The sequence below is a fragment of the Pithys albifrons genome, chromosome 14 (genome assembly GCF_047495875.1).
Source record: "Pithys albifrons albifrons isolate INPA30051 chromosome 14, PitAlb_v1, whole genome shotgun sequence".
Lineage (NCBI taxonomy): Eukaryota > Metazoa > Chordata > Aves > Passeriformes > Thamnophilidae > Pithys > Pithys albifrons.
The window spans coordinates 17,187,578-17,211,572 of NC_092471.1; the positions used below are offsets into that span (position 1 = coordinate 17,187,578).

The 23,995-nt window shown below is 46.4% G+C and overlaps 1 protein-coding gene across 1 annotated transcript in view; it reads right to left on the minus strand.

The window, feature by feature from the left end:
• Positions 1 to 1,083: 1,083 nt before the first annotated feature.
• The window catches only part of LOC139678521 (gamma-aminobutyric acid receptor subunit alpha-3-like), a 76,206-nt gene continuing 53,294 nt past the window's right edge, over positions 1,084 to 23,995 (minus strand). Inside the window, exons 7-10 of the mRNA XM_071569401.1 lie at positions 21,392 to 21,535; positions 19,663 to 19,815; positions 16,768 to 16,979; positions 1,084 to 9,147 (exon numbers count right to left, since the gene is read on the minus strand). Of these exons, the coding sequence (XP_071425502.1) occupies positions 8,818 to 9,147; positions 16,768 to 16,979; positions 19,663 to 19,815; positions 21,392 to 21,535 (839 nt within the window). The 3' untranslated portion in view covers positions 1,084 to 8,817. The remainder of the gene's footprint in view (positions 9,148 to 16,767; positions 16,980 to 19,662; positions 19,816 to 21,391; positions 21,536 to 23,995) is intronic.

The following is a 23,995-nucleotide window of genomic DNA, read 5'->3' on the forward strand; positions in this document are numbered from 1 at the left end:
TACTTTTTTGCCGGCAGACCACACACTGGACACATGTCACACAAAATCCCTTTAGGTAAGGTCTTTGGACAATGGTAAACCCCCAGTCATGCCTGGAAGATGTTTGGGTGGCCCAAAGTGACAGGGGGAATCATTGTGGCACCTAAACAGCACAGCAGAGTGAGCTGAATGCCCACAGCTCTCCTTGGCACACGTTCCATTTACACATGTCCAAGGACATTTGGGCTGAGAGCCTCCATGTCCTTCTCCACACCAGGGCATGACTCAGCTGGAGAAGTGTGTATGGTGGGCTGGATAAGCCAGTGTCTTATAGAATCACAGGCAGGTTTGGGCTGGAAGGGACCTTAAAGCTCATTTCATTCCAGCCCCTGCCATGGGCAGGGACACCTTTCATTAGCCCAGTTTGCTCCAAGCCCCATCCAACCTGGCCTTGGACACTTCCAGGGATGGGGCAGCCACAGCTTTTCTGGGAAAACTGTGCCAGGGCCTCACCACCCTCACAGGAAGAATTTTTTCCTAATATCTAATCTAAAATTGCCCTCTGACAGGATAGGTTTTGGCCAAGGCCTTTTCCAGAAAGCTTGATTCATGTTGTACACAGACAAATGCCAAAGAACTCTACTGGAAAAGCAAAGTCTGACCATGGGCCAGACACTACAAGGAAAGAGCACACTTCAGATGCTACTTTTTGCCCACCTCTCACACCCTCACCATTCTGTCTTTGTGTTGGTTCCCAAACTCCCAAGCCAATCTGACTTAACAAACCTTGTGCCCTCCACTTCCCTGCCCCTGGAAGGAAAACCATTTTTAAAATGTGACATGAAGGGAACCAAAGAATGTCTTCCAGCTCTTCCACTTTCTCACAGAATACTATTTTTTAATGGGTGGCTTGTTTGCTTGTCACTGAGGCAAACTCCATAAACTTGCAGGTAGTCCAAAGCCCAGAGGACTGGCTGCCTGGACTCCTCATCCCTTTGTGTCAACATCTTTTGGCTTCGAGAATCAGACCATGGGGGGAAAAAAAAACCCAATGACACAGGTTATTTTTTTAAAATATGAATTTTTATTTGTTCTGATTGGAGTTTGAGAGATTGGGTAGAGTGGAAAAGCGGAGTGATTTAATTCAGTGAAGAGGTCTAGTCCCGCCTTGTGTGTTAGATCAGGAGGTTAGTAGGTGTCAGAAGAGTCCTCCTCCTCCACTCAGCTTGGTGATCTTTCATGTTGTTCTTCTTTCTGATGTTTTTCTAATCTCTCTTTAGAACTTCACTGTAACTTTTTGAGGCATTTTTCTGTTGCTTTAACATATTGAAAAAGCTAAAAGCTGAAAAAAATGGCAGGACTCAAAATCCTGCCAATTAGAATGGGCAATTTTTTTTTCCAGCAAAGGTTGAAAAATACGATTCCAAAATACAAACAGGCATTGAACATTGCACCAAAAAGCATTTGGAACACAAATCTCAGAAAGAAAGAGAGAAGAGAAAGAGAGAAGAAAGGTCACAGTTTCCATGAGAAATCCCTTAAGAAAGTGGCTACCAGCTATTCAATAAAGAAAATAAACAAAAAATTTAAAAAAAAAAAGCTTTTTTTCCTAGTTGTTAATTATTTACATATGTAATAACAGGATTGTCATGCATTAAACTGCTGCCAGCTGGATCCTTTCTCATAGTGGAGTAAAGAGAGTCTCACAAGATGAAAAACAAAGGAGAGGACATACTAGGGCACAGACTGAACCTGAGGCAGTGAAATGATCATGTTCTCTGGTGATTTGCTGCGGTGAGCTCTTTCCCAGGATGGGCTGCCCTAGCACGATGTAATGCCACTTCCCATACCCTGGGCAACAGGGCTGCAGCCAAAGAGGCAGCTGATGGCCTCACCTTCAGACAGGACATTTGCCTGCAGCTATTGCCAAGTCAGTTGACAGTGAAAACCTGGTTGATGAAGGGGTACTTGTGGCCACCTGACTATATTTGGTGGGCTGAGAAACTCCCTTATGAAAATGTAGAGGAAGCCTTCAACTCTAAATGCAGCCTGGCAAAGGCAATGTGGCAGTGACTCAGGTTTCCCGACTCTGCCCCTACTTTTTGTGGTTGCAAAAATCAAATGATTCAATGTATGATTGCTGTTACATTTGCCGGGTGCCCTGCAAAAAGACAGGAGGTATCGACAGACTTTTCAGGGGAAACAGAATGCTGCTAGCAGTGTAAAACGAGCCAATGGTCTCATCAAGCTGACAGGTCCTTCAAGCAGCACTGAAGAGAAGAGCCAAGAGCCTTCAGAGACTGTGGGAGCATCCTGGCTCACGTAGCAAACCTGGGACCAGGCTTCCCTCTCTAGGCAGATGGAATTGTTAAAGTTTTGTACAGAAGAGATATGCACTGGGACAGTGGGAATAGGACAGAGTAGTTAGAACATCATGTTTTGTCCTAGAGCTTCATGAGCAAAAAACAGCATCATGCTGGTTGGTGGTGAAGGATGACAGGTCCAATGTGGGATTAATCCAAGCCTAATGCTCTCTGCTGGTTAGAGCAGCACAGATTCCAGTGGTGGGAAACAGGGTTAGACCCAGAATGAGAACCAGCTTACGGCTGATGACATCCTTCATTCTCCCGGCTGGGACACAGGCTGACCCTGACAGCCTCTCTCCAGCAGCAGGGGAGGAAATAGAGGAGCTGTGAGTGCAATTGCAGGATCACTGCTCAAGTGTTTCTTCTAAGTCAGGAGGAGAGGCAGGGGTGATGTTATGGATCAGAAACTGGGTACCACTGCCATGGGCTGCTCTCCCAGCATGGCCCCATCACTCAGGGGCTGACCAGCACCTGTCTGTGGCTCTGCTTGTGCTGAGAGCAGGTACAGGCCCAGGACACAGCAGAAGCAAAGACCTGTGCTTCTGCTGATTCCTGCCACAATTAACACATGGACAGGTATCAGCCCATCCCACCTGGATGAGCAGCAAGCAGTGGCCAAGTGCCAGTACTTCTCTGTGCTTTGCAGAGGAGGTCAAGGTGAAGCACCATCCCCATCTTTGGTGTTCCTCTGGCCAGGGACAGCTGAAGTGGATCCCACCAGGATTTGTTCTCCCTCCTGAATCAGGCTCAGGGTGGAGCTTGCTTCACATTCCCAGGTGGTGCTATGGGATGAGGGCTAATTGCTTGTAGCATTCAGCTGTTGAAAATCCACCTCAGGAACATCTTGGTGTCCAGGGAAGGACAAGGCCTGTGTAGGAGAAGGTGTGACCACGGGGACTAAGTTTTCCATAACGATGCTGGGCAGCACTGTGACCTTGGTCCAGGCAGCAAGCCTATACTGAGCCCCCAGAGTAGGGAGAGGCTCTTCTCCCATGCTCCCTTTGTTCCCTGTTCTTCCCAAAGCCACGTAAGGACCAGCAGAGAGGGATGCACCTCATTCTAGGAGATTCAGCGAAGAGAATGAGAGGAAAATAAACTAATTGAAAGTGGCCATTTTATCTTTCAAAGAAAAGAGGTTTGATGTTTAGATATAAAGAGTTTGTGAGCATAAATATACACACACACATATATACGTAAAAAACTTTGACTGATGGAACAATAACAAGGTCAAACAGTAAATATTTATACCTGGAAGCCATCAATCTCACCTGTGCTGTGGCTTCTTGCCAAAATACCTTCAGAAGTAGTTTAGCTTGATAAGGAGAGAGGATTGGTGAATTGTTTGGACTTTTTTTTCTCCCTACTTTGATATTAATAGAGCATTTATGTTTCCATGAATGTGCTCTTTTTCCTGGTTAAGCCCTCCCCATCCTCAACAGTTGTGAAAATGTTGTTTCTCTCCAGACTGCAAAATCCACACAGACATCTGATGGGGTGGGTTAAAGTGTAGCCCCAGGGAGATGTAATTCGTGGAAAAGGGGCTGGTCTGATGTTGCATGCTGTGACAACCCAGCTCTCCACCAAGCCCAAGAATGTGGAGGGGGAGCCCTGGTACATCCCTGACAAACCCTTTCCCAGGTGACCCTGTTGGGAGAGCATCCTCTGTGCTGTGCAACTCTCTCCTCTGGGAGAGGCAACAGCACCACAATTCTGAAGGTCTCAGAGAGGTTCTCAGAGCAGAACAGAGGGGCTTCCCACCTGCAACAGGAGAAATCCCTTCCTGGTATGTGATGCAGCCCTATAATCCTTTCAAAGAGATGGCTGAAAGGAATCCAAGATATGGACAGAAGAGATCAAGGCTGTGGATGAGAAATGGATGCACCTTTGCCCATAGGATAGGCTTGCAGGAACAGGCTGTCCACATACATGGCTTGTGTCTGGGAACAGCGAACTTGACGTCTGCTTGTATAGGGGATGTCATACAGCAAGTGAACCAGGGATCAGGACAGGGGTGACTGTACTGGCCACAGCACTTGTCTGTAAAACCTTGGTTGTGGCAAAGCCAGCTTTTCTTATGCTGAGCTCAGTGCACAGAGGAGAACCAGGAAGCTCTGTCGTGAGTGCCACAGTCCTGCTGGGTGATGTTCAAGAAGCTTCTGAGATGTTATATGGGGATAACTTCATCAGCCCCTTAGAAGAACAGGTGGCACTGATGGACCACCTTTTCCCCAGCCCTCTGATATCACCCTGCAGGAATGTTCTCCATGCTAACATGAACTGTCAGCGACTCCTGCACACTGAGGAGACCCCAGATGAACTGTCCCCCACCTCTCAGGGGCTCTGAGTTCCCAGCAGCCACACTGCTGGTGCCCATGTGCAGCTTCAGAGGAGGGAAGAGCTGTCAGTGCCAAAATGTCCCTCTGACATTTTCAGCAGGAATGCAACTGCAGGCTTGGACTGCACTGTGTGTTTCCCAGGTGGTGCGAGCTGCAAAACAGGAGCGCACACTGAACACATCATTTTTATCACCCTCAAAGACTTCTAATTCCTGCTTGGGAGACTCTCATTGAGTCTGGGAAGATTTGGGTCTTGCCATAGGAAAATACTGGAGTCTAGATGTTCACAGAGGAATGATGTGCCCACTCTGTGCACAACTGTGGATTAGACTATCGGTGGTCACATACACATATATTTCTATACAGGATCAGTTATAAAAGATGGAGCCCTTAGATGGTATCACAGCAAGCAGTAAACTCCAGTAAGTGAAGCTAGATTAGCTCTGGCCTGGCAAGCACTTAGAAGAAGCCCCCATCAACAGCCTTGTGTTAACTGGGAAGGAAATGTCCCAATTTGAGTTGCTGACAGTTTTATAAAAAAAGAACATTATCCCCTCTGTGATGTCTGCTGGCAGGAGATGTTAAACCACTTATTTATAACTATCTTCCCAAAATGCTTTCCTGCTTGGAAGCCAAACTAGAAATCCTGTTTGGTTTGTTGTCTTTAACCAAAGGATGCCGGTACTTCTGCTTCCAGCTGGCAGAAAGACTTGGAGCACATGCCAGGCTTTGGTTGGGAGTAGGCTTGGCTTTTAAGGCATGCTCACACAGACACAGGAAGGCAGACTTTTATCAGGCAGAGAGCAAAGGTTTTGGAGTCAGGAAGAACAAAGATGAGCCAGCAGACAGCTGTCACAAGCAAGCCAGATCTATGGGCAGTGTCCTGGGGAGGGACAAGAGTCTTGGCATTGTAGGGAGAAAAGGGCTGAGGGAAGAGACAGGCAGGAGAATCACCCCCATAGTTCAGTGAGACAGATCAGATCACCCACAGGAAGGGAGAAGGCTCATGTGCTGCCCCAGTGCTCAGTCCAGCACTGCAGAGAGACCCAGCTCTGACACCCTGAGCATCACCCCACGGCACTGAGCCTGCATGGCCCCAGGCAGGCAGCAAAGGCAGTGCCATTGGTGCTTGGGCTGCTGCGAATCTGATGGTAAGACCTGACAATTTATGGAGAGCTCTGTGAAGCTGGCAGCAACAGGCAACACATGGCAGGATGAGGCTCTTGGGGTAGAAGGGATTTTGGGGAATGCCCAGGTTAGCAGAGGAGGCCACGTCTGTACTGTGGCCAGCTGAAGTCAGCTAAACCACTGAATCTCATATTTAAACTTGCCTTTGATGTAATTCTGTTAGTAAACACGACATACTTTTTTGACCATTTTATTGTGTTTGGTTTGCTTTTTGTAGGGTTTCTATTCCATTCACTTAGGCCTGAGTATTATAGTGACATGAATGTTTTATGAGATACACCTAATCCAGCTTATTTAAGAAAATGTTTCCAAAACAAACAGCACAGCCCTTCCTGCTGGAGAGCCTGGGGAGCAGAGAGGTGGCACCAATGGCAGAGTGGACACTGCTGGTGTGGAGGGAGCATGAGGCACCTCAGGGGTGAAGGGTGTGAGGCCATGGCAAGGCAGTGCTGGGGTGGCTGCAGGAGCTGCAGAAGACCTGTGCCAGGAGGAAACGGGTGCCCCAGGAGCCAAAGAAGTCAAGATCCTCCTTGCCCAGCAGAAGGGCTGGGGACAGTGCACCCTCCCTCTGCTCCTCCGCAATGCTGTGTGCAAAGAGGGAGAGCTCCTGGGCCTTCCCACCCAGCAGGGAGCCCTTGGGGATGAAAGGCACTGTTGAAATGTCATGGTTTGGGGTACGGATGCTGTGAGGGAGCATGGGGACAGAGCTGGTTTCCTTAGCATTACCTTGTGGGGGGCCTGATGCCTGTTGCTCGATACTGCTGGACAGTGTGGATGTGCTTGTGGACCCAGCATACTGGGGGCTGGGCTAAATGTCTCCAAGCTCCTCTCCAAATTGCAGCTCTGGGCAGGAGGAGAGACTGCATTGCTGTTGAGCCAGTTAGATTAGTAAGGGACAGGCAGGACACGCACCAATGCTACTCCCACTGCAGGACAAAGTGCCCTGCCATTCCTCACTCCATCCTGCTGCCCCCATGGATATTCCAGGTGGGGCAAATAATCCTGTGCCTTGTGCTCGGCCCTGCTCCTGCACAGACGGGGGAGACTGAGCCCAGCACAGCGGCTCAAAGCAGTGCTGAAGACATCACCTTGGGGGTGCTGGGGCCTTGGCCTGGCTGCATGTGCCCATAATGTGCTGGGAGCAGCTCTGGGAGGACAACTGGAGGGACAGAGGGAAGTCCAAGAGAGAGAGGGTGCATCCCACTGTGGGAGCAGAACTTCTGCAGGATCAGTGCTGCCCATGACCTGGGGACAAGAAACCATCAGGCATAGGATGTCCTTCCTTGTAGCAGGACAGTGTGTCCATGGATCCAGGCACCAGGGAGTGAGGACAGATGACTTGGATGCCACCATCTTGTATTGCTTCTGGGAAAGGGACAACCATTGGTTTGGGTCAGGAAGGGAGAAAAAGCCTCTCTCTGAGGCACTGCAGGGCTTTCCCTAGAAGTGTGTGCAGGTGTTAGAGTTGGGTCTTACCTCAGTAACTTTGTGGGATGGCACCTGGCTCACCTGGGTCTCTGAGAGAGCAGTATCACACTGCTTTTTCCAAGAGACCCTTCTGCTGTTTTCCCATGGTGCTGAGGATGCTCAGGTGCACCTGTTCACCAGGGACAGGGAGATTCTTGGGTACCACCCATCTCCTGTCTCATCCTCACACGTGGCAGAATGGCCCATGGTAGGTCCCATGGGGACCCTGCACCTGAGCAGGTGTGACCCAACACTGGTGCACTGCTCTGGTGCCTTGGAGCAGGCTCCCCTAGGCTGTGCTCCTTCCCATCAGTGTGGCTTACCTGAGAGGTAGGCGCTTCTCTGCCTAAACCCAGGTGCAAGCAGTGAGATACTGCTGAGGACTTCTGAGCAGCCAAAGGAAGATGAATGGGAAACTGGAAGAAGAGGCTAGGACAGAGAGGAGATGCCAAGAGGGTAAGTGGATGGGGCCAAAAGAAAGTGATAAACCACCCAACTGAACATGAACTCTGTAGTTTCCAGTCCTGAAGCTGAATTCATGCAGCCTCACATCTACTCTCTCCTCAAAGGATTCATAAAGCTCCTGTCTTGACTTCCTGACTGACCCTGTGAAAAATTATTTCTCTGGTAGGAACCTCACCCCTTGCTAACCAGAATTGCCCCAAGAGTGCAGGATGGCAGACAGACAAGACCTTTCTCACCTGTTCTTGTCTGGAGAGAGACATGGAGGAAACCAGCAGCTGGGTTTGGTAAAGACAGGGAGAAGTCCTAGAGATACCTACAAGATTCTGCCACCCTATTCTACCCCTGCAGTGGCTCCAGGGACCACAGCAGTGGTAGATTTGGCCCAAGCAGGCACTGAGCATCAAGCTGGCCCATGCCATGCTACTCCCTCAAATCCTAGGGCTCCCTTAGTCCCACAGGTGACCAGCTCACCTGCATTCCCAGCCCAGGCGTGTCACTTAGCACAAAGTGCCAGGCACTGAAGAGAGGCTTGGCTCAGTGACTGACACATTCTGGAGCCCAGGTCACCAGGAGCATCCCCCATGCTAGGGCAGCCCATGGAAGAAGAAGAGGAGGAGTGGGGGTGGCCCAGAGCAGCAGCCTCTGGGGACAGCAGTGAAGTGTGAAATGGCAATGGCATGAAGACTGTGGGGACCATGAGGGGTGGCAGAGGAGAGTTGGAAGCACAGGGTGCTTGGTTCAGATGGGGGACAGCAGACTTACGATGTTAGAGGCACAACTTGCTATGATCCCTTTTTTTTTTAGACTCTCACCATCCGAGAAAAAGTAAATGAAATTAAAGTATATGGGATTAAATTAAAATCACAGTTTTGTTTACATTATAAAAGAGTGATCTAATAGAAGTAATAATAATAATAATACCAAATGAACAATAATAATTAAACAAAATAAGAAGAAAGCCCTGGAGAATTCCTGCTTGGATGATGCTGACTGATGGAAGGTTTCTGTGACTGGTTTTATTGTTTGGGGATCATTCCCTTGATAGCTGACTCCCGGTTTACATACGTGGCCCAGTAGACTAAGTTGAAAATGGCAAAGAGGACTGGAAAGACGATGCGGGACATCTTGTCTACCTTGCTGACACTGTTGTACGTCTTCTTACTCTCTGGGAGCTTCTCCTCTATGCGGGGCATCTTTGGGGGCACGTTGGTGGCAGTAGCAGTGGCAGCAGCACTCTTGGAGATGGTGGGCAGGCCGGGATCCTTGGCAATGTTGAGGGCATATGTGGTGCCAACAATGTTGTAGGTGTTGTTGGTTTTCTTCGCTAGTGCCACTGGCTCTTTTTTCTAGGGAAGGTGGAAGGGAAAAGAAAAACATAATAGAGATGAAGTGACTGAGAACTGCATGGAGAACATTTTGTCCTCTGAGTTTACCTGCTTGTCCAGGTGAGAAGATGGAAAAAGGTGTGAGAAGCAAGAGACTAAGAAGGCATTGTGGAAGGGAAGGAAGATGTGATGAGACGATGGCCAGAATCCATAACTGCTGGCACTTGAGGGCTTCTAGAGCATAAAACCATGCTGGCCTAGGGTGGACCAGCTACTCCATGTAAGCCTGGCATACAGCATGTAGCACATACAGATCCTGGCCTGGCACCTAGGTCCTGCTGGAAGTCAAATAACTGAACCACACAGCTGGGCTTGTGTTTCAGCAGTCCTCTGGATCAGGGCAGTGGTGTAACAAGGTGTGTGTGCAGCTGCACCTGAGCAGTAGCTGCCCCAATGGGGTGACTCCAAGCCTGCCTGAGAGCTGCCAAATCAGTGTAAAGGAATGCAGGCTCCAGCTGTGTAGAATCCTTGTTTTCTGTCTCAGCTGTGGCTTTTGTTGTATGTGAGGTTCAGCCATGGAGAGAGGATGCAGAAATATACTCTTTAGAAAAGAATGACACCCTGTGTGGTCATCCTGGGTGAAGAACTGGATTTTCTGCTTGGCTGACCTGCTTTCTGGATAAGGTGAGAGGAGGAGACAGCACAGAGGATTACAGGTTGATATATTTTTTTTTTGGTGGCAGAAAGCCAGAGGTTTTAAGAATATGGACAACAGCATTTCAATATTTTTGCACCATTTCATACACTGCCTTAGTGCCTTGAGTTTCTCACAGGAACACCTTACAATTAACATCATGATGCTCAAAATTCTTATGGAACACTTTAGAGCACTTCATGGCCTACCCAGGTAAGATACAGAACAGGTGGAAGACATTTGCACAAGCCCTGGACTTCAGGAATGCTCAACACAGCACTACAGGGCAGAGGGAAGCCTTTAATCTCACCTTCATACCTAAGGATTGCTGCAAATCACAGAAGGTGAGTGCACCCCTCACACAAGGTGTGCTGTCTGTGCTGCAGTGAGGACAACTCGCAGAGCAAATGGCAAGAGAGGCCCTTATGTGTCAGACATGATGCACTGAAGGATGATGGAAAATGCTGGAGACAGACCATTCTGGTGTTAATGAGGATAAAAGAACAGGAAGATGGACCTAAGAAGTCATGACAGGTGTTGCCCCAACTCTGGGGATCTTCCTGTTGCTGTTGAGGACATGAAACCAGCTGCATTGTATAAAGCAATCCAGGTCTACAAGGAGAAGCCCACTGAATGAAATCTATTCTTATTCAGGCATCAGACACCCTGCTTGTCCCAGCACTCATACTCCATGGCTGTCCACTGCAATTACACCAGGAGCCAGCACTAGACACAGTGAAGACTCATGGTGAGACTCTGATATCTAAACTCAGAACAGGGTGTGCCTTTGGATCTCATTTTCCATTCAAAAGCAACTGAAACACAAAGTAAGGCTCATCCAGGGGGTGCTTGGCAAGGTTTTACATGTACCTATGAAGGAAGCATGTCATCAAAAGGGCAAAGGATGCAGCCAGCAGGACCTGTCCATCTTCCCACCCTAGCCTGGGAACTGGTGGCAGCATTACTGGGTAGCACTGGGAGCTAGAAAGGCCAGATATACCCAGCCTGCTCTGTAGAGATACTCCCAGGACTTCAGTTTTCAATGCTGTACTTCCATTTTATATGTGTTTAAAATCACCATGGATATTTCTGGTTACCTTAGGAAATGAATTTTCCACAGTGATTTGCAGAGGGACACTACAAGTAGTCTTCTGTGCAATCTTTAAACCTCTCCCCAATAACACCACAGCCAGGCCTGCAGCCTTGTAATAACGCCAGCAATTACAGAAATTAAATTGCTGTTAGGAGAAGGTCTAAATGTCTTCAGACTCCAGATCAGACTAAGCCACTGATGGGACCCTATTCAGGGTCTTTTATGGATGAGGGTGTTGTGACCTTTAACAATTAACTGAGTGACTGAATCTCAGTCGTTAGAAACACCTTAAAATGCACCCCGTGTACACTGGGTGAACTTTTCCTGCTAAAGCACTGACAAGAAGCAAATAAAGGGCTAAAGATGGTTCACCTTGTAAAACATTTAAGTATGATTGCTTATTAACACAGCTAGAGGAGGTAATAAAATAATTAATAATCAGTAATGAAATTAAAACCAGATTGTTTGCAGAATGTAACTGGAAGTGCACTATGATTATCTGAGTATTAATCAGCCATGTTATTCATTAGATGAGTAAGATGAATACAAGTGACATGACATTTTCAACCTGGCCAGCTTTTCTGCCCTAGAGTGGATCCACTGTGCCTGGCAAAAGGCCTCTGAAAACAGCTGGATGAAACAGAGTAAAGTCAGGCAAATCTGAATGCTGTGGGTGGTGACAGTGAGCTACTGGTCCAGTTAGTGTGATCCAGAGTCCCTAAACATCCATTTGGGCTTCTCTGGATGTCCGAGCAGTCTGTTCAGGTAGGGCAGAGGCTTGGGAGCCTACAGCCAGGGCCTTTTCCCAACTGCCTGTGGAATCTTCTGCCCTGGTCAGAGCTGGGAGCCTGGGAAGCACCCAGAACTCACATTGCCTACTCCAAGGCACATGTGTGCTCTGATGTGTTCTGCTCCTGACATGTCAGATGTTCAGCCTGTTTGCTGGGCTTTGCTTTATAAATTAGTGTTTCAGGCAAGATTTTGACAATCAAATAAAACAAAATGTGCTTATTGCTGTCAGCAGCAAAGTAGCCTCCAGCCTCTACCCTGCACCTTCTATCTGTGAGGAGTTCCACATCCTACTGAAACAGAAGGAAAAGTGTATAAACAGAAGAAAATTCCACATTTGCTTTGAAAACTTGTCCCATTTAAAAACATCTATTTTGCAAAGCAACTCCTGTATTTATGGCCCAGTTTAGGCATAGAGAGACTGAACTGCTGCACAAAGATGTCACTGTGTTGCTCTCCTTAGAGGAAAGCTGGTCTAGAGATAAATCTGTTCTGTGGATATTGCAGTCTCACAAGTTCTTCAACAGCACATGTGCTGGAAAATAATAGTATTTTTGCTAAATATTCTTGTCTTCAAGCCTCTCTGTTGAGGAATTGATGACTGAACCCCTATGTTATGAGAACTACTGGTCCTGCCTATGATCTGCTTGAGCTTTAGTTCTCTGCACCTGCTCCTTGCCTAGAAATTTGGGTTTGGAAGCACTGTCCACCTGAACTCTGAAGGTCATCAATATCTGCAGAACTTGAGAAATCCAAGTAGCTGCCACTTGTTCTACAGAAAAGCCACTTGAATGATCTCAAAGCAGCTCCAGTCTCTTGTAGAGAGACTTGTATCCCATAATTCAAAGCCCAGCAACTGCAGTTCCTATTCCAGCTAACATGTCACTCCTTCCTCATGCCAGACAAAGTTCTGCCCTGCAGAGACTTGCTGCTATCACGGAATAGCAGCCAAGTGTTTTGCACAAAGAGCCCTGGATCCTGAGCAAAGGCTCTGAACAACACAGCCTTCCACTAACAAGCAGGCCAGTGCCAGATTACTGTCAGCTGCTGGTGCAACTTTTGGCATTGCAGATCCCTCCTGTATCTTCATTTAGATTATATGGGACTGGGCCCAATGATCTTATGCTCCCTGGATCACCAGACAAAGACTCAGAGGTTGGATGAAGTCAATAATCATCCCAACACGCCACTCAGTGTTGAGAGAAAGAAGATGAAATGCTGTTGAAGAATGATTCATGGACTGTAGTGAAGGTGCTAAGAACATAAATCACTTGCAGTGCTATCACAGGATAAGTTAGGTTGAAAAAGAGTTTGGAGATCATCAGAGAAATCATGGAGGTGATTGCAAGTGCAGCAGAACAAAGGACACATGGGCTGCAGAGCACAGCCAGCAAGGGATAGTCCCAGTAAAGACATATTTACCTTAGTGAGGCAGACAAAAAAAAAGAGATGGGTCTGAAAGACTTCAAACTGGTTGAAAATGGTGGCCTGTCAAGGTTGGTTCTAGTTCCATTCTGCAGGCAAGGAGAGGATCACAACAAAGATGCCCCAAATGGAAAGAGACAAAGGAGAAAGAAGAATGATTCCCAAGGACCTGGATCTAGGGGCACACTTGAGAATTGCTGAAGACTGGGTTGGACAAAAAGTAAAGCTTTACTCAGTCAGTAGAAAAAGGCATCTCATGCAGATGGTGATAAACCCCATCACTTCCAAAAATACACAAAAGAAAACCATGATTACCATCAACAGAGAGGTTTGAAGGATGCTTTTGGTGACTTTGTCTTAGTGAAAAGATGTGGGAAAAGTACATTAAAAGCCTAGATCTAACCTCACCATGCATTAAAGAACTATTGTCTTAAGATAAAGATCCATTATTCCTCCATCCAAAGTGTGTCCTTCCATGTTTCCATGTGTCTGATTGAAGCTACTTGTATTGTTTTGTTGCTTCCAGACACTCAGAATGTTTAGGGCAGTGTCAGACAAGCACAGATATAGAACTAGATCAGATTTTATGCAGATATGGTATTACAAGCAAAAGTGGGTTAAAGTAAGCATCTTCCAAAGATCCAAATCATCTTCCATCATGAGGAACAGACCAGAATTTCTGTGGTAAACCCATTGGTAAATGTTATCCTTGAAGTTTCCCAGTGGCAAAGTAACCATTAATTGCCATCTCTTTGAATCTTCACTGTCACAGCCACTAAAAAGTGATTTTGTTGGCCCCAGAAATGGCTATCCCTATGGATAGGATGGATGGATCTCATTCTGCTCAGACATAGCCCTTCTGTCTTGAAGTGGATCCCTTTATCAAGGTATTTTGAGAATGCTGAAGACAGGGAGTTTTGCTGGCTTTTGAAACCACTCATCTTTCAATTTCTTTGTTTTCTCACTCATCCCCCACTACTGAGGGATCCTCATCCTCACACCATCTTCCTGAGGATGTTTTTTTAAAAAATCGTCTTTGCTAACACACGTTTTTCCACACTGGATTCAGATACCTCTCTCCAGTTTGATCTCCACCTCTAGGTTGGTTGCAGCCACTTTACTATACAAAAAGAAAATAGATCCTTCATCTCTAATTAGCAATTACTGGTGACAGGCAAGAAGGTTTGGAAAATCTTTGGGTCCCAGAAACATTAGTCAAATCTTATTGAAGTCCAAGGTAAAGGGAGTTTTTGGTGACATCTTTAGTGATATATGTCTGCTTTTCTTTAGAGGAGAACTGCAGAGAATGTGCAAAGTCAGTCCTAGATAAAACCAGAACACCTCTGTGGCTAAAGCCAGAACATGATTGTGATTTTATGATACAGAGACCAGCGGTTCACCAAGATCAGTCCACCATGACTATACCAGCAAAAACCCACTATGTTTCCCATTAAACCAGTGATTTGGCTGGAGAGGAGAAAGAAAGAATAGACCCAGTCCTGGGAAAATGAGCACACTGGGAGTGTCCGTCAGCAACCAGCAGCTTTTGCACAGTAGTCATTTCTTTCAAATGGGATGGTAAGCATTGCTGCTGCCTACATTGATTTTTTTTCCATGTTCATGTAAGGAAACAATCAAACCTGGAGTGAGGATCCTTGCCATCACATCAATAAAGAGCATTGTTTTGGCTGGGGAGAAGCTTCTCCAGAGACCAGGGCTCAGCCTGGGCTTGTCACTGGTAGTTTTACTCGTGATGCAAACACTTTAAAATGCCAATAGTTATTCTTATGCCTCCTCTTTCTTTTGTGGCTTCAACCACCTGGCTTGTCAATTGTTTCAAGAAGAGCTAATTAAAGGCTGTAACTGAGCCAACAAGGCACCTCTATTGCGTAGCAAATTCACTGCTTGGAAATACTCATTGGAATAAAGATGAAAAGCAAATATGTTAACACATCATATTCCTAAGCTCCCTGAAAGCCCATCACTCTTTGGGGAGCTCTCTAAACTGCAGGGACTGGGAGTGGGTTCGCCTTCTACAGTAAAGATTTGAGTTAGCTTGAAAAAACATCCACAAATTTGGAGTTCTCCTTGATTATCAAGGCTGATACCGATTGCAGCAAACTCACAAAGAGCACCCCCTCTGAGACATTCCTGGTCCTGCTTTGTTTTCTTCTTTGATTACCATGTACACAAACATTCTGCATGCTCTTACCCTATTGTTTCAGCACTGTTAGTCTTGCAGTGCTGGGTCAATGAATAAATTGATAAACATGCTTCTTTTTAAGACAAACTGAAGTTTTTGAGCCTGTACTGCTTTATCCACTGTGCCCAGTTCCCATAATTGCCCAAGGCTCTGTGCATCCTGACTTTGGGATGATTTGCCCATCCCTGAAAGAGACATAGTTGCTTTGAGGACCTGTTCTGACTCTTCACTCATGCCAATGACTCAGGAAAGTCTTCTCTCATCTCTAGAGCCCAGGTTAGCACTATTGTTCATGGTAGAAGTGGAAGACCATCACCTGGCCCCCTCTGGAGGCTTTCTGTTGTTCAGACTACAACTGCAAAAGCAAACAGATAGAGAATCCAAGAAAGACAAGATAGAGGCATTCAACATCCAGTGATGGCCCTCTGTAAGGCCTCTAGTCACCTTCTTTGACCTCCATACCAGAGAGATGACTGCCCATTGTCTTTCCAAAAGTTACTGCAATTCTGTCAGATATTTACATACAGCCCCACAACAATTTCAAACAACACATTAAAATGCAAAGGAGGAAAATATAAAGGCTCCAGAACCAAGAACAAGGACAAAGCTGATTTTCAAATTGATTCAATAAATATAAACAAGGAGCAGCATGCTACAGTAAGCGATTTCTCTGTGCAGCCAAGATTAAATCAGTTCAGAGGGAGGGGGGCACGAGCAGGGGTAGCAGTGGCTGTCAGGAAGGAAACTGCCAGTGACGCTGATCCCGAGCAAAGAGGGAAAACGTGGGTGATGCCAGGCACTAATTTGCTGCCAGTTGCTGTTTGTGATTGCATGCTTCCCACCCACCCTCTTTGCCCAAGTTCACAAAGCAGCAGCTGCTGGAAGCTATGGGCAACAGCACAAGCATCAGACCTGCCCATTGCTGCATCAGCCATGCCCCTGCCAGGGGGGACCTTCAGTCAGGGGACACAGCAGATTGGGATTGTCTCCACTGGTGAGGTTGGTGTCCTGTGGCATACTTGGGTTTATGTGGCATGATAGCAGCAAGGAATGGGGGTGGAGGGCTGGGTTGGGTTTTGGGTTGGAGAGAGAAGAAAGAAAAGACAAAACCACCAGTGGAACAAGCCCAAAACACACACACATCCATATTTCCACTGGCAAGTGGCCATGCAGATGACAGAGGGGAAAGTGAGCAGCCATGTCTGGGGGTTTATCTCCAGCTAAGCACAATGACCAGCCCCGGAGCCCTCCCTCCCTTCCTCCCTCAACCCTCAAGAACCGCTCCAGCCAAGACCTGGGCTGGGAACTGCAGTAAGTAGCATCCAGCCTCCTGAGTGCTGCGGGGCTGCATGTTACCCACTCCTGTCCCCAGCACAGCTCCCTCGTGCAGCGTTTCTTAACCACTTCCTCTCTGCCAAGCTTTGGCCACAGGCTGACCTTCATCTCTTGGGCCTCCAGCACCTTCTTGCCATCCCAAGCCCAGCTGCGCTTGGTGAAGTAGTTGACGGTGGCAAATTCGATCAGCGCAGAAAACACAAAGGCATAACAGACGGCTATGAACCAGTCCATGGCCGTCGCGTACGCCACTTTGGGTAACGAGTTTCTTGCGCTGATGCTTAGTGTGGTCATGGTGAGGACGGTGGTGACACCTGTGGAAGCACAGCAGGAGACAAATGAGAGTGTGAGATCATACATTTATACTGTTTTTTCTCAAACCATGTGCCAGCACTTCCATCATGTCAAATTAGGAGCCTTCTTCTAAGCCACATGACCCATCTTTCTGCTGTAATTAAGGGAATCTTACCCAGAACAAATCTGTGGTGTAATTCATTGAGTAATAGACCAGTTCAGATTGGCAGAAAGACAGTTTCATAGAATTATAGAATTACAGAATGGTTTGGGTTGGAAGCAATCTAAAAGAGGATCTAGTTTCAACACTGTGCGATGGGCAGGGACACCTCCCACTGGATCAGTTGCTCAAAGCTCCATCCAGACTGGTCTTGAACACTTCTAGGGTTGGAACTGCCACAGCTTCTCTGGGTAGCAGTTTGTCCAAACCCTGCTCAAATCAAACCCAACTTCAGGTTTCTTGGGGCTGTCTCTGGTTCATTTTTCAGCATAATCAATGACAAACATTTTCAATAAAATGGGATTATTCTTTCCCAAACTCCATTGACTAGATCTCTGCTCACCATAAAAGGGTTCTATCTTACAGGTAGGCACCTGTACTCCATTACTTGTCTGCTGGCAGGGTAAGTGCATAATCCTAGACACTGCTCCCTCATGTAGAATATGCCATGGAGAAACTTCTAGCTGTGTTTGCAATAAAATGAAAACAATAAAATAACAGTAAAAAGAATGGCTAGATGGTTGGGAACCTCATAGAGGATCAGGAAGTGGCCACTCATACAATATGGCTCTCTCAACATTCTGGAAATGGTGTCTTGCATGGATGGACACCTCAGATCCTGCATCCTGCCAGCATGGCCAGGCACCTATCAGTGGCCCGAGCTGCCAGAATAAATGTCACAATGACTTATCTTAAAAAGATGATCTGTTGCAAAATGCCTTTTATAGCTTTTTTCATTAAAGCAAGCAACCATTGTCATCCATTTTCCCCAATAATGTGCTTTTCAATTAAAAATGCATTAAAAACATTATGAAAATATTGACTAATTTTCAGTTCCCTTAAGCCATACTCCTGGTAATTTAAGAGTTTCAATTCAGTATTGTTAACAATACTTTCTGAGGGGCAAGAAAGAGGAATAAACAATTGGAGTTCTCATTATTTTCTTAATAGGAAAGCAAGGTAATTTGGGAGCAAACACATTTTTCACAAAGGTAGGTTTTAATTTTTCAGTCAGCTCTTTGCTGCTCAATCTGAGCTGCTACTTGAGGAAACCTATTTCACTGCAATTCTCAGGATCACACAGGAAGGTGTCATGAGCACACGGGTACTCCAGATGCTGATGTAAGAGCCCTCCTGGGGCCTGGGCAGACACAGGGTCCAGGTATGGGGTTTAGCTGCAAATGATTCAGAGAGAGATGAATGAGTAAATTTAATCAATGACTCTCTATATGCTTGAGCTGGTCCTGTTTTCCACATGATTTCTGTCTGAGATCCCCCTTTTCCACTCTGTTGGGTGGAAATAGCAAAAAATATGTGCTAAGGGGCCATGTCCCCTCTTCCTCACTATTATCACTGTTCAGTGCAGCTCTTGCAGCCTGGATCTTATAAACCAGTTTGGCCATACTGACCCAGGCCTGCCCTCCACCCTGGGGATCTCTGTTGGATTTGCCTTACTGGGCAAGGAAAGGCAATTCAGTGCTAATGGGGAGAAGATGGAGTCAATTGTAAACATAAAATATTGTTCATGACCTACATTTCACAAGCCCCAGTGAACAAAAACAACATAATGATTCCCTTCTAGTTCATTGAGTAGGGTGCAGAACCACCTGTGATTCTCCCTGCATTCCATTCCAGTCCACATTATGGGAACCAGGTCCAGTGCAGAAGGTCCAGAAAGGAGGACTTCAGCTTCTCTGGTTTGTGGGAGTATTTCCATCACGACTCTTGCTACAGAGAAAATGCTTCATGATCTTTGAAGTTATTTCTGTCTTATTAAAAAACACAAGCAGGTGGTGCCATATAACCCCTCTTTGCCTGGGGATTTTGCCCAATATACTTTACTCTGTTAAGTGGAATCTGCTGGGCAGTGTTACTTCCAAGAAATACATCACACCTGGTCTGTGAGTGTGTCTGTGTAGATCCCAAACTAAAGGTCTTGACAGGAAAGCACAAAGCAATTCTGTTATTAAATGTTTGTGAAAGTTATTAATATATGTGCAGTGCCAGCTTGATACTTTGCCTTGGAGAGAGGATCTGAAACCAGCTGAAGGAAATAATAACACTATATTCACCATGCAGTTATGCTGCCTCACCCCAAGAACTTGTTATGTGGAGCTCTGACCAGGGGCACATTAGCAATTTCAAAGGTAGAGCTTTAAATGACTCCCCATATACCAATGCTCTTCTCGACTCAAAAGCCAATACAGATAAGCAGACACAGTCAAATGCATATAATGAGATGATCAGTACCTTGATTACTGTTAATATTTATGGCTTGGCTTGTAGTAGTAATATGGACAGGAGTATTTTTGCAGTGTCAGGGAAAGCAGGGGCACTGACAGCTATCCTGGGGAATCAACAGCAGCTTCAATGACACCAGACAGACGTGGGGAAGACCAGCTCTGACACCAAATCTATTTCCCTTCACTCGTGGTGCTTTCCTTCCCCAACCTGAGAGGATGCCCCCATGCTCCCAAACTCACCAAAAACTGTCCTGGCAGGAACTGATTCCCTGTTAAGCCAGAAGGAGACCTGGGACAGGATGACAGTCATAATGCAGGGTAGATAGGTCTGGATCACAAAGTACCCAATCTTCCTCTTGAGGTGGAAGTGTGTGGTCATGACGACATACTCCCCTGCAGAGACAGCCAGTTAGAAATGCTCAGCCACCCGTGCTTTCCAGGGTGGGGCCAGCTGACCACCCATCCAGCTCGGAACCACTAAAGGTCTGTCCTGAACAAGCTTTCAAGTTCTTCAGTGAAATACTGTTCCTGGCTGGCATGCCCTGGTGGCCTCCAGTCCTGCAGCCATGTGAAGGGGGGTGTGCAGGCTGCAGCAGCTGCTGGCACTGCCTCTGTACACACAGCTGCTGTGCTGTGCCAGGCGTGTGCCCCAGCAGAGCCCAGGTGACTTTCATGTAGCATTTGTCCTTTCAAAACACTCCTCTGGAGAAGCTTTAATTCACTACAGAATGGTTGTGGGACAAAGGCAAATCAATGTCAACAACTGGGTGACAGGTTTCACACCAGTCACAAGGTGCCCCTGGAGGTCTCTCCTGACCCAGCTCCCATCCCTCTCCTGCTTCAGCCCAGGGAGCCACATTGTGGGTAAGATCCCTTAAACCTACAGAAACCCTAACAGTGCTTCAATAGGATTTTAGGACAAAGGATTTTATTTTCTCTCACAATCCTGAAAATATTGTACCTTGCTACACATAAAGCCATCTCAAAAATCAGGGCAAGTTCTGTTGTCAAAGGTCTGACCTGTGAACCAAAGAAGCAGTTGTCCCTGTTTTCCCTCAATGTCCTATTCCTCCTCTCAAAGCTTTGGATATTTTGTTGGATTACTGTGCCTTTATGTTGTGAGTGTGGCTCTGCTAAATCATTACACACAGGAGCCTTAGCAGCTTTCTTACCACTTCAGGTTATTCATCTGTACATTTTACTACAACTTAAGTAGAGAGATGGGCCAGATATTATGACATTTAGTTCCCTGGGCTCCCCACATTTCCCCAAGGGAGGTGAAATGAGTTGTTACAGACAGACACTATTAAAATCAAGTGCACCAGAGAGGAAATATCCTCAAATGAGAGAACTACTGGTGCATACAGAAGAAAAAATAAAAGAAGAAAAGAAATATGAGAGACACACATGAGATAACAAAAGCTATCAGTACCTGGATTCAGAGGGGAAGGGAGAAGCAGCAGATGGGAGAGAAAGATGATTAATACTGGTCATTAATCAGAGGAAACATTTGTTTGGGATAATCTTCTATTAGCTATGATAATATTTGTGTAAGCAGATGCAGTGAAAATCACACTGAACATTATGTTGCTTTCACCTCCCCAGCCCGCAGTGCTCTCCTGAGGGACTGGAAAGGAATCCAAGACAAATGAATCCACAGTGCCATGAACCAGCTGGACAATGTGGGGCAAATTTTCCACACAGCAGATAATTTTTAGATGCTTGAGATCAGTTTTTCTGAAAACTATGGATGATAAGGCTCCTCCAGTGGAAACCACTAAAAACTAAACTTTTTACTGCCTCTTGGTGACTGCTATAGATGTCACCAGCCACATGCTTCCCAACTATGTGGCTTGGGAAGTACTGTGGTCTTACTGTGCCAAATAGTGGCATTCAGAGCCCATAGGCCCACCTCATCTCATGTCAGGATGTGCTCAGCTCATGCATCACATCGTGGTCCCACAAGTACCTGTGCTGGATCGAACCATCTCTGTCCCAACGACATGGCCCAGCAGGTCATACTGGTTCAGGCGAGATCCACCCTTTGCTACTTCCACTGATTTATCCTTCCCCAGTGTCCAGGTGTAAATCACCTCCGTCTTCGTGTAGGCATCTGCAGAGGAGGAAGAAGAAGAAGGTTTGTGCTTCTGCCTGACCTAAAATATACCAAAATTAGCCTGTAGCCAAATTAATCTTTGCTGTGCATTTCTCAGAGCCACATGGCTGAGCACAGCCAAGCATGGCCAGAGACCAAGGCAGATCAACAACTGTTAAATCAAATGAGCAGGAGGGAGCTGGGGTGTTTGGAAGGGAGCTGAAGAGGGGGCAGAGCACTGTCGTTGAGAGACATGCTGTCCCCTTGACATGCTGACACTGCAAGGGCTGGCTCTAAGCAGGGATAAGATAGGAAGGCATCCAGACCAGCAGACTGGGGCAGCAGGGCAGCCACAGTCCTGCCATGCCAGGGACAGGGAACGTCATGCTGGCAGCAGCTGGTAAGAAAGGCTAAATGCAAGTGGGGTTCAATTTTAGGTTAAGGGTAAAATGTCAAAAATCTTTACCTTCTCTCAGAAGCAACCCTCTTAGCTTTGGAGGTCATGTGCTCTCCCACCAAAATGCTTTCTCCCTGCCTGACCTTGTGTTTGTGACCAAACCCCTGCTCTGTTCTCACAGCCAGTCCCTCTCTCAACAGTGCCATATGCTCTGGCTTTGCCAGTCCTATGGCTATGCAGAAACTCAGTCTCTCCAGTCTCTGCTAAGGGCTACTTCTCCCCAGAATGCCCAAACTTCCTGTCCATACCAACTCTGCACCAGTTTTTTAAGCAAGAATATAGTTCACTAAACCAAGCTTTTATTGATTTTTACCACCGGTTCACCTTATTAAGACATTAAGGAATTCTTTGGTTGTGGACATGTCAAGCAACAGGTCAGGTCTACTACAGAAATGTCTCAGCTCCTGCTTTGTGAAAGATTGTGCTGTGAGACAACCAGATTTCTCTGATCTTTTTAAAACAGCTGCTGTTATCCCCGCACTGTGGGGTTTGGCAAACCTGTCAAATATTAAGCAGGAGCTGTGCAAAGTGGCGTGAGTGGTTTTGATGATCAGCCAATGTTTCTCATCATGCCAGTGTGCTGCCTAAGCACTTTTGATACAGGCTGGCACCTCTCACTCCATGTGCAACATTCTGTTTTTCCAACCCCTCCTTCCACCTCTCAACATGCTTCTGGACAGCTCCATCCTCCTTCAGAGCTTTGTACAGCTCTGCACTGCTCTTTCACCTGATGGGCAACACCTCCTGCTCAAGCAGTCACAGTTCACTTACTGCCACTCTCAGCCTGCAAAGGGAACCTACCCACAGCTTCATTGGCATAATTTCTGAAAAATCAGGAATGTCTACAAAAATTTCTTTATTTTTGTCTAGTAAATTCAGTTGTCTACACATCTGGTTGTCTGGCATAGAAGGGTATCTGATGTCATGTAGGCATGGCATGGATGTTTGGAAGATACTTAGTGCCATGTAGCTTTTTCAGTTCTGTTGATGCCTCCTTTGCAATGCAGTCCAATCCAATCCAAACAAGGACAGGTCTTGGACAGTTAGTGGAGCTGGTAACTTCAGCATCTTCTGCTACCCTGGTCTCAGACAGCGGCCATACAAATGTTCTGTGATATTTTAGGAACAGTTCTCTGTGGTGTACATTCATCTTCAAGGGAGCATGGTGATCCTCACCTTCACTGCACTTGGCCTGATGCAGGTGGGCAGCTGAAGTTCTCTGGAATGCCTGATGCCCTCCATTCTCCTACAAATTCTCTACATTCCCTCCCTGGGGGCCTGCCATGGTGGCACAGGGACAGAAGGCCACTGATGAGCCATTCAGGTTGGGGGGATCAGTGGAAAGTAGTCTGCAAGGTAAATTCAGCTATCCCTTGAATAGGATGTGTCTGCTATCGGCATTGTCCTTCTACTTACAAATCTAACCCACTTTAAGCTTCTTGAAAATGAGTAGCTTCCAGCTGTCGATGGCTTTTTAGTGAAAACACTGGTTTAATTCCACTCCAACACAGGAGAGGTGAGCTCAGATGCTGTGCACATGGGTGCTTTATAAAGAGCCACACTAATGTTAACTAAGGGCACCTTTCTGAGCTGCTTGTCTCAAAACTCTCATCATTCAGAGGTCAAAGCAGTAAAAAAAACCCCAAAGGGTGTTCCAGCAGAAATATACACATTAATCTCTTTTCCTCACCAAGAAACATTATAAGCAATTAGATGTGGAGTAATCTGCCTTCCTGCAAGTCTTGTAATAATCCCAGAGTTTAGGCCTGAGGTATGAGATTTTATATCCCTCCTCACAAGGTCAATTAACATTAATAATTCATCCTTCTCTAAGGCTTGCTATTTTACTGGCCTTGGTGATGTCTTGTGGCAATGAGTTCTACATTTAATTAGGTGCTGCCTAAGAAATAGCTTTATTTTAGTAGTTTTGAATAATCCACTTTCATGGGTACAGTTTGTCATGAGGCAGAGGAGCAGATGCACATGATAAACACAATTTCTTCTGCTGTCAATCAGACTTT